General features: G+C 36.1%; 1 protein-coding gene across 4 annotated transcripts in view; it reads left to right on the top strand.

Moving 5' to 3' along the window:
* RANBP2 (RAN binding protein 2) overlaps positions 1-16,133 on the top strand; it is an 88,707-nt gene that overhangs the window by 54,596 nt on the left and 17,978 nt on the right. For all 4 annotated transcript variants that reach the window (XM_014730863.3, XM_014730862.3, XM_014730861.3 and 1 more), the window contains exons 10-20: positions 272-453; positions 536-711; positions 885-1,008; positions 1,664-1,825; positions 2,090-2,227; positions 2,309-2,455; positions 3,315-3,494; positions 3,582-3,665; positions 5,932-6,067; positions 9,664-9,758; positions 10,692-15,669. In XM_014730863.3, the coding sequence (XP_014586349.2) occupies positions 272-453; positions 536-711; positions 885-1,008; positions 1,664-1,825; positions 2,090-2,227; positions 2,309-2,455; positions 3,315-3,494; positions 3,582-3,665; positions 5,932-6,067; positions 9,664-9,758; positions 10,692-15,669 (6,402 nt within the window). The remainder of the gene's footprint in view (positions 1-271; positions 454-535; positions 712-884; positions 1,009-1,663; positions 1,826-2,089; positions 2,228-2,308; positions 2,456-3,314; positions 3,495-3,581; positions 3,666-5,931; positions 6,068-9,663; positions 9,759-10,691; positions 15,670-16,133) is intronic.

Genomic DNA, 16,133 nt, shown 5'->3' with positions numbered 1-16,133 from the left:
TTCTTATTGGGTAGCCATTTTTTATTTGACCTCTGTCAGTAGGTTTTTTAAATTAGAGTAGTAGTTTCTCCATCATAATGGTTTTTATTAAAATTCCTAAAGTGTGAATACTTTTAATAAGAACATGAGACTTTGCTTATCACAGAATTTCCCCCAGCTCTGATGTAGAAAAACAGTTATAAAATTAATAAACATTTAATGTGTTAGTTGTTTATGTTGGCACACAAAAAAATTTCCAAAACCTGAAGCTAATTTTCTCCCTTTATTTCAGGTGCCATTCGAGCACATAATGGTAGTCTTCAGCACCTTACCTGGCTTGGCTTACAGTGGAATTCGTTGCCTACCTTACCTGCAATTCGAAAATGGCTGAAACAGCTTTTTCATCATTTACCCCAGGAAACCTCCAGACTTGAAACGAATGCACCAGAATCAATATGTATCTTAGATCTTGAAGTAAGCAAAGATTTTAACAAATTAGATATTTTGAGTTTTGTTTAATTTTTTTCTTACTTGAGTTTTTATTTAAATAAAATAGGTATTTCTGCTTGGAGTAATATACACCAGCCACTTACAGTTAAAGGAGAAATGTAATTCTCACTACAGCTTCTGTCAGCCACTGTGCTTGCCATTTCCTGTGTGTAAACAGCTTTGTACAGAAAGACAAAAATCTTGGTGGGATGCAGTTTGTAGTCTCATTCACAGAAAAGCAATGTAAGTAGTTAAAAATATTCCTTTAACTTATTGCCTAGGTTTTTAATTTAGAAACCTACTTAATTTAAAACTTATTGCCTAGGGATTTAATTGAATTATCATGTGGTGATTAACATACATGTAAACGTTGACCTGTGTTTATAAATCAATTTTATCAAATAAAACTTTTTTAGACCTGGAACCTCAGCAAAATTACGACTTTTAGTTCAGCATGACATAAACACTCTGAGAGGCCAGGAAAAACATGGTCTTCAACCTGCTCTGCTTATACATTGGGCAAAATGCCTCCAGAAAACGGTGAGTTCATTAAAGTGTACTCATGGTTGAGAACATTACCATAACTTTTAAGAATCCTAAACTTTTCATTGAAAGTCTTTTAGTTCTAAAAACAATAGCAGCTTGTTCATGTTATGCCAGGTAAATTGCATTTTTTTAATCTTACCACAAAGTAGTTAATATATAAGCACTTAGAACAGGGCCTGGCACAATAAGTGTTATGTAAGTATTAGCTGTTATATTTTTGTCCAGCCTGAGAAATATTTTCCCTGTTAGGTATTACAAGGCTTTGTAGGTAAGGGCATTATACATCCTTCTAAAAATCTGAGGCCTGTTCTATGGCAAGATCAGGTGTAGATGGTTAGCCTTTTGACAAACTGTGACACTTACAGAGCAGCAGATTTCAGCTGTCTAAAAATGGCAAATTTTTAAAACATAGATTCGGCTGCCTCATTAGATAGTATCATTGAAAGTGTTTAAAAGTTGGGTCTCAAATGATCACTGGTATTAGGGTGGTTAGTTATTCCAATATTTGGAAAGTTGAGCGTATGACTTTAGAGATTCTGTTTGGCCTTGATTTGAGATTTTAACCAGTTGTTCAGACCATTTATAAAGGAATTTTTAGATCTTATCATTTGTGTTCCTTAGGTTGTGTGCTTCTAACTCTCTCTTTTAGGGCAGCAGTCTTAATTCTTTTTATGATCAACGGGAATACATAGGCAGAAGTGTTCATTATTGGAGGAAGGTTTTACCATTGTTGAAGACAATCAAAAAGAAGAGCAGTATTCCTGAACCTACTGACCCTCTGTTTAAACATTTTCATAGTGCAGACATTCAGGTAATGGATGATCCCATTGTGAATTACTTGGAGATAGGGATTTCCAGTTTATAAAGAAATGGAGATATAAACTGCTTAAACTGATTGCCTGGTTGTTTAATGGTGGTGTTGTTTTCTAAATCCACTAGCTGTCACATATAGAATATGGCTAAAAAGAGTACTGAGATGTTAATCTCATTAGATCATACAAAAGCTTTGGGAAGTCATTTGAGTTTGATATTCTGAGTAGAGGCAGTTTGACTAAAAATTGCTAAATGTGTTTAGGCATCTGAAATTGGTGAATATGAAGAAGAAGCACACATCACGTTTGCTATATTGGATGCAGTTAATGGAAATATAGACGATGCTATGACTACTTTTGAATCTATAAAAAATGTTGTTTCTTATTGGAATCTTGCACTGGTAAGTAGATGTAGTGCTTTGAATTAAAAGTTTGTGTTTTTTTTTTAACTTTATTGCTTCATAAAAGCACTCTTTTTGTAGATTTTTCACAGGAAAGCAGAAGACATTGAAAATGATGCTCTTTCTCCTGAAGAACAAGAAGAATGCAAGAATTATCTGAGAAAGAGCAGGGACTACCTAATAAAGATTTTAGATGACAGTGATTCAAATCTTTCAGTGGTTAAGAAAGTAAGTTTGTAGGTTGTTTTACTTTCTTATTATTGATAACTGGGTGATAAGCATTTTTGCCTTGGTTTTATATTTTGATCCTTTCAAAAATGCTAGATAATACCTTATTATTAATGCACAGAAGGGGTATATGTATGAATATTTAATTAGCATTGCTTTGTCTTGGGTTTGGTGTTTCTTTAAGCTTGGGAATCTAGGTTGATACTCAGAAATACTCGCGGGGGAATTAGAAAAGGTTTCTAAGGCAGGACATTTATTTTTGTTATCTTGGCAATGTAATCAAAGCAAATATCGCAGTCTAAGGACTAGTTCTTAATGAATTTGGCGGTTAAACATTTTACTGAAATTGGACGTAGTTGCTGACACCTTTAGAGCATTTCTTCTCATCTTCTTCATTTGCTATGGGCTGTTTTCCTGCTGTCAGCAGTTTGAGGCTGTCATGATGGTATTAACTTCAGTTATATTCAACCTTCCAAGTATTTTGTTGATTAATTTATGTTACTGCTCTTAGGTTAGGATTTATGTTGTCTAGTGCATTCCAGCATCTATGTTTCTCTCACCATTCAGAATCAATTAGTAAACACTAGTAATTTATTTTGTTCACGTGTCCCCAAGTTAACATTCCTCTACCATTGTTATGGCTAACAGAAGGAATAGAAACAACATAGCCTTTAGAATCAGAAGACATTAGATTACACAGCAGTTTCTTCTGTGTTATTTATATGTAAAGCATAAAATGCTTGTTATACAAAAGTGAGAAAAATGTAAGTAAATTAGTAAGATCTTTGTATTTATTTCAGAGTTCTTATTTTGGCATTTTTGCAAACTAAAGCCCTTGATTCATGCCTTTTGTTTTTAGTTGCCTGTGCCCCTGGAGTCTGTAAAAGAGATGCTTAATTCAGTCATGCAGGAACTCGATGACTATATTGAAGGAGGTCCTCTTTATAAAAATGGTTCTTTGCGGACTACAGATTCAGAAATAAAATATTCTACGCCGTCTCCCACCAAATATTCTCTATCACCAAGTAAAAGTTACAAGGTAAGTGGGAAAGAAATGAATTATTACATTGCGAAATGTGTTTCTGTTCTAAATGTTTTAAATGCTGTTTTGTTGTTATTTTGTTAGTATTCTCCCAAAACACCACCACGATGGGCAGAAGATCAAAATTCTTTACTGAAAATGATCTGCCAACAAGTAGAAGCCATTAAGGTAAGTCACTTAATTTCTCTAAACTGTGCTTCTCTTATTCTAAGATTCCTTCCTTGACCACTCCCTCACTTCTTTCTAAAGCCCTTTGCCATGCTACTGTACAATTATACTATGTTGTACGTACCTGTATCTTGACACTTGGCATATTTTTGAATTTACTTATGTGTCTCTGTCCTCGACCAGATGTGGATCCTTCAAAGGCAGAGACACTTTTATCCAAAACATAGCATCATTCCGGGCTTAGAGGACATTCCCAAGTGATTGAGTTGAACTAGTGAAATATACTAATTATACCCTGGCCTATGAGTTCATTTCTCATACTGGCTGTGGTTGTGTGTGTCAGATTTGTAGTTAGGAATTGACGTGTAGTCTAAGCTTCAAAAAGTCTCTTTATCTTTTTAATGCTTTCATATGAATTTGATTTAGTTATATAAGGAAATAGTTATGTGTGCTTGATTTTACTTTACCTATATGAAAGTGACCTTTAACTATGGGGTTCCACAGAGCTTTTCTTTTTTGGAATTGCAAGTACAGGTAAGTTGTTTCATGCTCATTGGGCAAGCAGTAAATCACTCGTAGTTCTAAAGCTACACCAAGGAAATCGTGATATGTGTGTGATTATTACAGTACTATCAGCACTGTGTGAGATTTCAAATATGCTATTTGGAGGGGAACAAACTTTTGAATTTGCACAAAGATTTTGTATGTTAATTTTGTGTAATCGTGGCCTATTATGATATTACATACAATCTTGGCTTACAATACAGGTTTCAGGCACCCAACATTGTATTCTGTGGCAGTGTAGTGGATAGTCCATGTGCTCTACCACTAATTAATGATCTTGGGCCAGGCACTTCTTTATCTCTCTGACTTTTGCCTTCTCATCTGTAAAGTGAGAATTACTGAAACCAGTTCTCATCACATTTTCTAGTTGTTTGAATTTTTAAAGTTATGATGGTAGCATTAATTGCATGTTCAAAACTGTGGTCCAGATACCAGTGGTGACCAGTAGAGTTTTCCAGTTGATTCTACCAGTTTCTTATTTTTGGATGTGCAGTATCTCAACTAGACATATTAGATGGATGAATGGGGAAAATATATTTAGCTTGAAAATTTGAGGTATTTTTGACCTCAATAATTATGTCTTTGGGGAAATTTCTATTTGAAAGCACTTCTGCAAGAAGAAAGCAGATGTGCTGGATCTGTCTCTGAACTCACTTATAACCAGTCAGATAGCTGGGACCATATAAAGATATTTAGTATTATTTTCAAAAGTGACCTGTTGGCTGATAACCAATATAGTTTCTTTGGAAAAAGAAATAATTTCTTAGTAAGTGCCAGTTTTGTAAGGGATATTTTGTAGGTTCTGGAGTTGAGGAGGATGTTGTCATTTAGTTGTCTATAAAATGAGAGAGATCTGATAGCTAGCCACAAAACTCCCATTAGAGAGCAGTATGTCTCCCATTTTGTCTAGGCATCAGAGTGGTGCTATGAAAACATTTTTGGAGTAAGAAGTGGTTTGAATTCTAGCTGTGCCGTTTCCTGCGGTTTTTTTTTCATTTTAAGGTATGAGTTAATCTTGTTTACCTAACATGTAAGGATTAGGAACTTAAAAGTAAAGTGCTAGGAATATATTATTATATACATAATATATTCTGAACAAAAATTAGTTGTTTTCCTTTTCCTAGTGGAGCTTTTGAGCATCATCTTGAACAATTATTAGTGTTTTGTTTTTTTTTTTTACATCAAATGTGGTAAGTGGAAAGCTGGTACTGGGCAGTAATTTGGAATGTTGAGTAGTCCAGGTTTACTGAAGAGTAAAGCAGTGTGGAAAGGACATGCTGGAAGGATGTTTGGGATAATACTGCTGAGGACTGAATGTCAGAGAAGTTTAATTTGTAGTTTCTTGTTTTTTTTGAGCAGGGAAGTGTCTTGGCTAGAGTTAAACTTCAGAAAGATCAATTTAGGCAAGTGTAGACTATTTAGGAAGTTATTCAGTTGTTTAGATTAGAGCTAACTCCAACTCTAACCTAGAGTGAATGAATTAGGTAATGAATGGTATTAAGGAATAAAAGAATGGGAGCAAATAAGTTTTGACAAATTAAGGATCATGTTCTTAAATCTGCACCTGGTACTCAGATCTTATTGAAATATAGAATCTCTTAGAAGGCATCAAGTATTTAAGTTTAAAATTTTTAAGTTTGTTCTAACACTATTTCTGGCATGATATAATTACTTAAAATTGTTTTCTTTATTCTTCCAACAGAAAGAAATGCAAGAGTTGAAACTAAATAGCAGTAACTCAGGGTCTCCTCATCGTTGGCCTACAGAGAATTATGGACCAGATTCAGTGCCTGATGGATATCAGGGATCACAGACTTTTCATGGGGCCCCGCTAACAGGTGGGTTGGCAACTGGATAATTCCAGTTTTAGTAAAATCATTGTACTTCTCCCTCCTTTAAATAGATAACTTGTGAAGTCACTTTGTCTATGTACATTTGTTTACATGCATGTCTATATATGTCTGCTTATGGGTTGCTTAAGCTATATTTGGTATTACTGAGATTTTTCTAACTCCAAGTAGAAGTAGAACAAGCTTTATCTGATCCTGTGTATATAAGCACTTAAACCTTTAATGCACATCTCAGAGGAGCTGAGACTGAGGTGGAACCATTCCTTATAATTGAAAAACGTTAACTGATATCATTATGCATTAAGAGATGACTAATTAGCAACTTAGACTTCTCAGGAATTATTTTGACGATCTACTGAGAGATATGACATTCATAGGAAATCTTGTTTATTTTGAAATACCATGGTCATATGTAGAAGGATTGAGTTTGGAGCTAGACCCTATTGGATTTTGAGGTTGTGCTTTTGTCACATACTGACCTCTCTCAGCTAGTTTTTCTATTCAAAACGTGGAGATACTTGCTTTACATGCTTATTATAAGCATTTGTGTATGTGTGGGTATGTATTAGGCATTTACTTAATAGTATACAGTAAACACTTAATGAACTAAAGAGTACTAATAGTGCTTCTTGTGGGTTGTCTATGTGCTGAAGTGCTTTGTGTATGTAATTTTATATAATCACAATAACCCAGAGTGATAGGTACCATTATTAATCCCAATTTAATAGATGAGGGAATGAGTTTAGAAAGATTAACTTATCCATTATTGTATAGCTAGTTATTGATAGAGCCAGGGTTAAAACTCTGATGGCCTAAATTTAAAGCCACTTGCCAGTATGATCCCTTGCCCTCAGGCAGCTAGAAATGATGATAAAAATAGGCTTTGGGGACAGGCCCCGTGGCCAAGTGGTCAAGTTTGCACACTCCGGTTTGGCAGCCCAGGGTTTCCCTGGTTCGGATCCTGGGTGCAGACATGGCACTGCTCATCAGGCCATGTTGAGGCAGCATCCCACATAGCATAACCAGAAGGACCTACAACAAGAATATACAACTATGTACTGGGGGGCTTTGGGGAGAAGAAGAAGGGAAGGAAAAAAAAAAAAGAGATTTGCAACAGATGCTAGCTCAGCTGCCAATCTTTGTAGGAAAAAAAAGTAGCTTTCTTTTACACGAGACAGATTCCCAAAATAGTAGTAGGGCATTTTTATCTAATTGATTTTAACCCAGGAAAGGTTTAGAATGGTATGGTCTAGTTTAGATAAGTATATTTGTGTGATGGTTCATAGGGGCATAGTTAAGTCAGCCCCACTATCCCCTCTGACAGTGTTTTCTAAATGCAGGCAAAATAATAGAAAGAAAATCTTTGTAAGGTCAAACTTACTAAATGTCATAAGTCATAGATAAAAATGAGATGCCATGAGTTCAAACATTGCTCATTTAAAAACCTTGTGCATTATATAGAGCCTTGTATAGAGAAGATAAGTAAACTGGCTAGCCTTTTCTAAAAGTGCTTTTTGTGTGCTGTGTGGAATTGATAATTCGGCACCTTTTGGGTTACAATTTCCATTTCTTCCTTTGATGTCTTCTGGTGTTAAACATAACAATTCACATTGTCTCATTTTATTCTTGCAATTACCCTATGAAATGTGTAAAAGCAGCACATCCTCATTTTACAATTGAGAAAAACAGAGACCCTAAACCGGTTAGATGACAAGGTCACAAAGCAGCTTTGTGGCCCTGAAAGGAGAGCTCAAGTCTCCTGATTCCCATTCATGTGTTCACAGATTTTGTTTTTTTTAATCAAAGTAAAAATATACCAAAATAGTCCTTGTCTTTTCAAAATAAGATGATTAAAAAACAATTAATAAGCCTAGAGAAAATATTCAGAAGTATTGAACAATGTAAAGAAAACTAAAAACTAACAATATCACATACAGTTCAATTAATATTTTGGAGTATTTCCTTTGTATACATAAAGAATTTTTAATGAGATTTTACCATATTCTTACATTATAGATGAGTAAGCCTGTTTTTTAAAATATTACTTTAAGTTCTGAGCATTTTCTGAAAATGTTATCGGTGAATGCCAGGTGTCCCATCATGTGAAAGTAATGCAAATTTTATTCCCTTATTTTTGTTATTTACAGTTTTTGCTATTATAAATAATGCTGTGGGCACATTCCGAGGATTGTAGGGTATTTTAAAAATTTGTTTAGTTGAGAAATTGCTTTCCAGAAAAGCTATGCCAGTTTACACTGTTAACCACCAGTATCTGATAGTGCCCATCTGTTTGCACTCTTGCCTAGTGTTAACTATTGCTAGTTTATAAAAACCTTTGCCAGTGTTGAAAAACAAAAATAGTATCAGTGTTTTTTATTTTTATACTAGATGTGCTCAGCACTTTATAATCTTTTGTATTTCCTGAGTTATTTGTTCATCTGGTATTTTTTTCTATTAGATTATTTTTAGTAAGTTTATAAAAACTTTTAATTTTTTTACAATTAAGAGTCACTAGTCACTGATAAGTGACTAGTTAAATTTCAGACTTTATGATTCTTGGCTCATATCCATCAACTTGTTGTTTTTGCTATGCCTGTTTTCTCCCCATAATATTTCCAAACATAACCATCTTCACCAGGCAGTTCCATTAGTTTTCCAAATTCAAACTTGGGCTTCTTTGGCAGTATTTACTTTTCTAGTAACTGTATGAAGCGGTAAATAGACTGGCTACCCTTTTCTAGGTCTTTTTCAGTGCTTTCCAGAATCAATTATTTAGCACCTCTTGGGTCATAATTTCCATTTCTTTGTGTAAAGGCATAAATGGTCTTTAAGTTGTTTCGTTTTCTGGTAAAACTTTCATAAAACAGATCAAGCAAATGACTTTTGGTAGTTTTGCCATCAACATGAGTGTCTTCTAGTCATTGGTCTCCTGGTATAACACTAACACAAAACAGATTGAGAAAATGGCGTAGACATCAACCTGAGTTTCAGTCATGATCTGTCTTTTTTTTAACCCAAGGAACATGTTTTATGTTACTTGTGAGATCCTTTCCATGAATTTGTCAGCTGATTTTTGACCCAAACATTCTCAGCTTGAGTTTATAAAATGCAACTTTGTCATTCTGCAGGTTTTCAAGGCTCACTTCAAAAACAAGGTCATGAGGCAATCAGATGCTTTTTGGTTCCTTAAATCCTTCCTGTGAATAGTGTAGTCCCAGTATTTCTGAGGTTGAACACAACTGTGCTTTCACATCATACCAGTCTTAAAAAATGAACCAACCACTTTTTCTTGGCTCCTTTTTGGATGCTTGTTGTGAGGCGCTTGTTCTTGTTGACCACTGTGGTGCGGCTCTCTTATTCCTCATATGTCATATTTAGCAGTTTTTCCTAGTTTGTCATTTGATAATCTTGTTTGTGGTATATTTTGATGTATAGAACTTAAGAAAAAAAATCTGTATAGTTAAATCTTTCTTTAATTTCTATTGCTTTTGTACTTATAGTTCTTGCCTAGATAGTCTTAACTGTAGTATAGACTTTTTTTAACAGTGTTTTCTTTCTTTTGTTGTTGTTTTTTTTTTTTTTAGTTGCAACTACTGGCCCTTCAGTATATTATAGTCAGTCACCAGCATATAATTCCCAGTATCTTCTCAGACCAGCAGCTAATGTTACTCCCACAAAGGTAACAAAGGAATAATTTATACATTTATAAATATCTCCTTTTTAACTGTTCAGACTTCCTTCAAAGAAATTCAAGGAATAGGTCAGCATTAAAACTTTATGTCCCACGAGATATAGATATTTTAAATTTCTCTCCAGATATAGAAGTTATGCTCCTTAGTCATCTTATTTTTATGTTAAGTGTGAACATTTAGAATATTTTTTAAATGTGGGTGGTGGTGGTGGTGGTTGTGCTGGGTCCTTCCTCATTCTGTTTTGGCAGACATAGGACTAGAATGTCCTTGCTGAACCACTATGTGGTAAGTACTTCCAGACCTGAAGTGGCTATGTTACTGTCGATTAAGACCCAGTATTACAACAGGAATTCATTGTGAAACTTTGAAGACAGAGGGCTTGGGTGCATTTAGACCCTGGCTCTTCTGCTCACTGTGACCTTGGGCAAGTTTCTCAACCTCTCTATGCATTAATTGCCTCATGTGTAAAATGAGGATAATAATGCGTTAATTCATAGGGTTTTTGAGGATACTAAAATGAGATAATATATATAAAGTGCTTAGAACAGTGCCCAGTTGGCACGTAAGTAAAATGCTCAATAAGTGTTAGTTTTCATCATCATCATCATTATTGTTAACGTCATTTGGCACATTGTTTAGGAATGAAGAAGATATTTATTCTATGCGTTTATTGTAGGAGAATTAGATTTTTAAGATGCTGTCATTAGTTAAGGCAATTTTCATTATATGCCAAGAAGGACCATAACTGTAAGTATCTTTGTAGTAATGTTGTCTTCTCTTAGTGATATACCATATACCCTAATGATATCTTTACCTTACAATATTCATGATTGTGGTTTGTGAGAATTGGTTTGTATCTAGTTATCTGTAGTTTTGTAGACAACCTACAAAAAATTTTAACTTTTTTTTCTTTCTTTTAGGGTCCAGTTTATGGCATGAATAGACTTCCACCTCAACAGCATATTTATCCCTATTCACAACAGATGCACACACCACCAGTGCAAAGTTCGTCTGCTTGTATGTTCTCTCAAGAGATGTATGGTCCTCCATTGCGTTTTGAGTCTCCTGCAACAGGAATTCTATCACCCAGGGGTGATGATTACTTTAATTACAATGTTCAACAGACAAACACAAATCCACCTTTACCAGAACCAGGTTATTTCACAAAACCTCCAGTTGCAGCTCATGCTTCAAGATCTGCAGAATCTAAGGTTCTAGAATTTGGAAAAACTAATTTTGTTCAGCCTGTACCAGGTGAAGGAATAAGGCCATCTTTGACAGCACCTGCACATGCAACACAGCCAACTCCTTTTAAATTTAACTCAAATTTCAAATCCAATGATGGTGACTTCACGTTTTCCTCACCGCAGGTTGTGACACAGCCCCCTTCTACAGCTTACAATAATAGTGAAAGCCTTTTAGGTCTCTTGACTTCAGATAAACCTTTGCAAGGTGATGGCTTCAGTGGACCAAAAGCTGGTCAAACCACTGGACCTCGAAATACATTCAATTTCGGGAGCAAAAACTTGCCTGGAATTTCATTTACCGAAAACGTGGGCCCAAATCAGCAAAAGAATTCTGGTTTTCGTCGAAGTGATGATACATTTACTTTCCATGGTCCAGGGAAATCAGTGTTTGGAACACCTGCTCCAGAGCTGGCCAACAAGAATCATGAAACAGATGGAGGGAGTGCCCATGGTGATGATGATGATGATGGCCCTCACTTTGAGCCTGTGGTACCTCTTCCTGATAAGATTGAAGTAAAAACTGGTGAGGAAGATGAAGAGGAATTCTTTTGCAATCGTGCAAAATTATTTCGTTTTGATGTAGAATCCAAAGAATGGAAGGAACGTGGAATTGGTAATGTAAAAATACTAAGACATAAAACATCTGGTAAAATTCGCCTTCTAATGAGACGAGAGCAAGTATTGAAAATCTGTGCAAATCATTACATCAGTCCAGATATGAAACTGACACCAAATGCTGGATCAGACAGATCTTTTGTATGGCATGCTCTTGATTATGCAGATGAGTTGCCCAAACCAGAACAACTTGCTATTAGATTCAAAACTCCTGAGGAAGCAGCACTTTTTAAGTGCAAGTTTGAAGAGGCCCAGAGCATTTTAAAAGCCTCAGCTGCACATGTCACCACCACAACAAATCAGGCTATGAGAATTGTAAAAGAACCCACAAGTCATGATAACAAGGATATTTGCAAGTCTGATGCTGGAAACCTGAATTTCGAATTTCAAGTTTCAAAGAAAGAAGGGTCTTGGTGGCATTGTAACAGCTGCTCATTAAAGAATGCTGCAACCTCTAAGAAATGTGTATCATGCCAAAATCTAAACCCAAGCAATAAAGAGCTCCTTGGCCCACCATTAATTGAAACTGTTTCTACTCTTAAAACTGGCCCAGAAAACACTCCAGATAGATTTGCATTGATGACTCCAAAGAAAGAAGGTCACTGGGATTGTAGTATTTGTTTAGTGAGAAATGAACCTAGTGTATCTAGATGCATTGCTTGCCAGAATACAAAGTCTCCTAACAAAAGTGGATCTTCATTTGTTCAGCAGGCTTCCTTTAAATTCGGCCAGGGAGATCTTCCTAAGTCTGTTAACAGCGATTTCAGATCTGTTTTTTCTATAAAGGAAGGACAGTGGGATTGCAATGAATGCTTGGTACAAAATGAAGGAAGTTCTACAAAATGCGTTGCTTGTCAGAATCCCAGAAAACAGAGTTTACCTAATTCTTCTGTTTCAGCATCTGCTTCTTTTAAATTTGGTACTTCAGAGACAAGTAAAACTCCAAAGAGTGGATTTGAGGACATGTTTAGTAAAAAGGAAGGACAGTGGGATTGCAGTTCATGCTCGGTACGAAATGAAGCCAATGCTACAAAATGTGTTACTTGTCAGAGTCCAGGTAAACCGAGTCTGTCTACTGTTGTTCCAGCACCTGCCTCTTTTAAGTTTAGTACTTCAGAGACAAGCAAGGCTCCAAAGAATGGATTTGAAGGAGTTTTCACCAAGAAGGAAGGACAGTGGGATTGTAGTGTATGCTTAGTGCGAAATGAAGCAAGTGCTACCAGATGTGTTGCCTGTGAGCATCCAAGTAAACAAAATCAGCCGACTTCTGCCACTTCAGCACCTCCCTCTTCTGATACAAGCAAGGCTCCAAAGAGTGGATTTGAAGGAATTTTCACCAAGAAGGAAGGACAGTGGGATTGCAGTGTATGTTTAGTGCGAAATGAAGCAAGCGCTACCAGATGTGTTGCCTGTGAGCATCCAAATAAACAAAATCAGCCTACTTCTTCCACTTCAGCACCTCCCTCTTCTGATACAAGCAAGGCTCCAAAGAGTGGATTTGAAGGAATTTTCACCAAGAAGGAAGGACAGTGGGATTGCAGTGTTTGCCATGTGCAAAATGAGAGTTCTTTCTTGATATGTGTGGCTTGTGATGCCCCCAAACCAACTCATAAACCTGTTGCAGAAACTCCTTCAGCTTTCACATTGGGCTCAAAAACTAAGTTAAATGACTCTTCGGGGAGTCAGGTGGGAACAGGATTTAAAAGTAACTTTTCAGAAAAAACTTTTAAATTTGGCACTGCAGAGCAAGGATTTAAATTTGGGCATGTGGATCAAGAAAATATACCTTCATTTACATTTCAGGGTTCTTCCAATATAGACTCTAAGTCAACAAAAGAAGGATTTAGTTTTTCTATTCCAGTGTCTGCTGATGGATTCAAATTTGGCATTCAGGAGCCAGGAAATCAAGAGAAGAAGAGTGAAAAGCCCTTTGGAAATGACACTGGTTTTCAGGCTCAGGATGTTAGTAGTCAGAAGAATGATAGTGGTGTGATTTTTGGTCAGACTGGTAGCAGTTTTACCTTTGCAGATCTTGCAAAATCAGCTTCAGGAGAAGGATTTCAATTTGGCAAAAAAGACCCTAATTTCAAGGGATTTTCAGGTGCTGGAGAAAAATTATTCTCATCACAAAGTGACAAAATGGCTGATAAAGCTGACACTTCTGCTGACTTTGAGAAAGATGATGATGCCTATAAGACTGAGGACAGTGATGACATCCATTTTGAACCAGTAGTTCAAATGCCTGAAAAAGTAGAACTTGTAACTGGAGAAGAAGATGAAAAAGTTCTTTATTCACAGCGGGTAAAATTATTTAGATTTGATGCTGAGATAAGTCAGTGGAAAGAAAGGGGTTTGGGGAACTTAAAAATTCTCAAAAACGAAGTCAATGGCAAATTAAGAATGCTGATGCGAAGAGAACAAGTACTAAAAGTGTGTGCTAATCACTGGATAACGACTACAATGAACCTGAAGCCTCTCTCTGGATCAGATAGAGCATGGATGTGGTTAGCTAGTGATTTTTCTGATGGTGATGCCAAACTAGAGCAGCTGGCGGCAAAATTTAAAACGCCGGAGCTGGCTGAAGAATTCAAGCAGAAATTTGAGGAATGCCAGCGACTTCTATTAGATATACCACTTCAAACTCCCCATAAACTTGTAGATACTGGCAGAGCGGCCAAGTTAATACAGAGAGCTGAAGAAATGAAGAGTGGCCTAAAAGATTTCAAAACATTTTTGACAAATGATCAAGCAAAAGTCACTGACAAAGAGAGTAAGAGTTCAGATGTGGTTCCTGTCAGTACTCCAGACACAACCAACAAGCCAAATCCTGAGAACACTGGGCCGACATTAGAGTGGGATAACTATGATTTAAGGGAAGATGCTTTGGATGATAGTGTAAGTAGTAGCTCAGTACATGCTTCACCTTTGGCAAGTAGCCCTGTGAGAAAAAATCTCTTCCGCTTTGGTGAGTCAACAACAGGATTTAACTTCAGCTTTAAATCTGCTTTGAGTCCATCTAAATCTCCTGCCAAATTGAATCAGAGTGGGGCTTCAGTTGGCACTGATGAAGAATCTGATGTTACTCAAGAAGAAGAGAGAGATGGACAGTACTTTGAACCTGTTGTACCTTTACCTGATCTAGTTGAAGTGTCCAGTGGTGAGGAAAACGAACAAGTTGTTTTTAGTCACAGAGCAAAACTCTATAGGTATGATAAAGATGTTGGTCAGTGGAAAGAAAGAGGCATTGGTGATATAAAGATTTTACAAAATTATGATAATAAGCAAGTTCGAATAGTAATGAGAAGGGACCAGGTATTAAAACTTTGTGCCAATCACAGAATAACTCCAGACATGACTTTGCAAAATATGAAAGGGACAGAAAGAGTGTGGGTGTGGACTGCATGTGACTTTGCAGACGGAGAAAGAAAAGTAGAACATTTAGCTGTCCGTTTTAAACTACAGGATGTTGCAGACTCATTTAAGAAAATATTTGATGAAGCAAAAGTAGCCCAAGAAAAAGATACTTTGGTAACACCTCATGTTTCTCGATCGACCACTCCCAGAGAGTCACCATGTGGCAAAATTGCTGTAGCCATGTTAGAAGAAACCACAAGAGAAAGGACGGATTTAATTCAGGGTGACGATATAGCAGATGCATCTTCAGAAGTTGGAGAAGTGTCTAGCACATCTGAAATAACAACAAAGGCAGTGGTTTCTCCTCCCAAGTTTGTATTTGGTTCCGAGTCTGTTAAAAGCATTTTTAGTAGTGAAAAATCAAAACCATTTGCATTTGGCAACAGTTCAGCTACTGGGTCTTTGTTTGGATTTAGTTTTAATGCACCTTTGAAAAATAACAATAGTGAAACTAATTCAGTAGTCCAGAGTGGATCTGAACGAAAAGTGGAACCTGATAGTTACGAAGAGTCAAAGAACTCTGATACCGAACAATCTTCAGATGGCAAAGTCAAAAATCTCTTTGCTTCTTTTCCAAAGGAGGAGTCCTCAACTAAATACACATTTAAAACACCAGAAAAGGGTAAGCACTTAGTCTTTAGATTAAGCAGAATTTTCCTTTCATTTTTTTTTCTTTTAATGTTTATCTTGATGCAGACCCTTTGTAGAATACTAATGTTTTAGTAGCAGTTGGGTCATAAACACAGTCCTTTGTGAACAGCCAAAAAATATTTGTGCAAATTTCTTTTCTCTCTAAATAGTTTACCTGTGCATGTTCAAACAGCAATAAAGAGTATGTGTATAAGTTATTTAGGAGATTTCAGTAACTGGAAGATATTTGTATCATGTTGAGAACAGATCACAAGAACCCAATACAGTACTCAAGTTCAGTGACTCATGTATTTGAATCATGAGCGTTAACTCGAGTCTGATTTTTTTATAGTATTCATTCTTCAATTTATTGTTATTTTCTTGTCACTCAAAAAACATAGTACTGAGATGGTCACATTTTATGTGAGTTAGTCTTACCACTATTTATTGAGTGAG

The sequence above is a fragment of the Equus caballus genome, chromosome 15 (genome assembly GCF_041296265.1).
Source record: "Equus caballus isolate H_3958 breed thoroughbred chromosome 15, TB-T2T, whole genome shotgun sequence".
Taxonomy (NCBI): Eukaryota; Metazoa; Chordata; class Mammalia; order Perissodactyla; family Equidae; genus Equus; species Equus caballus.
The sequence above is the reverse complement of the archived record's forward strand: the minus strand, read 5'-3'. Positions and strand labels throughout refer to the sequence as shown.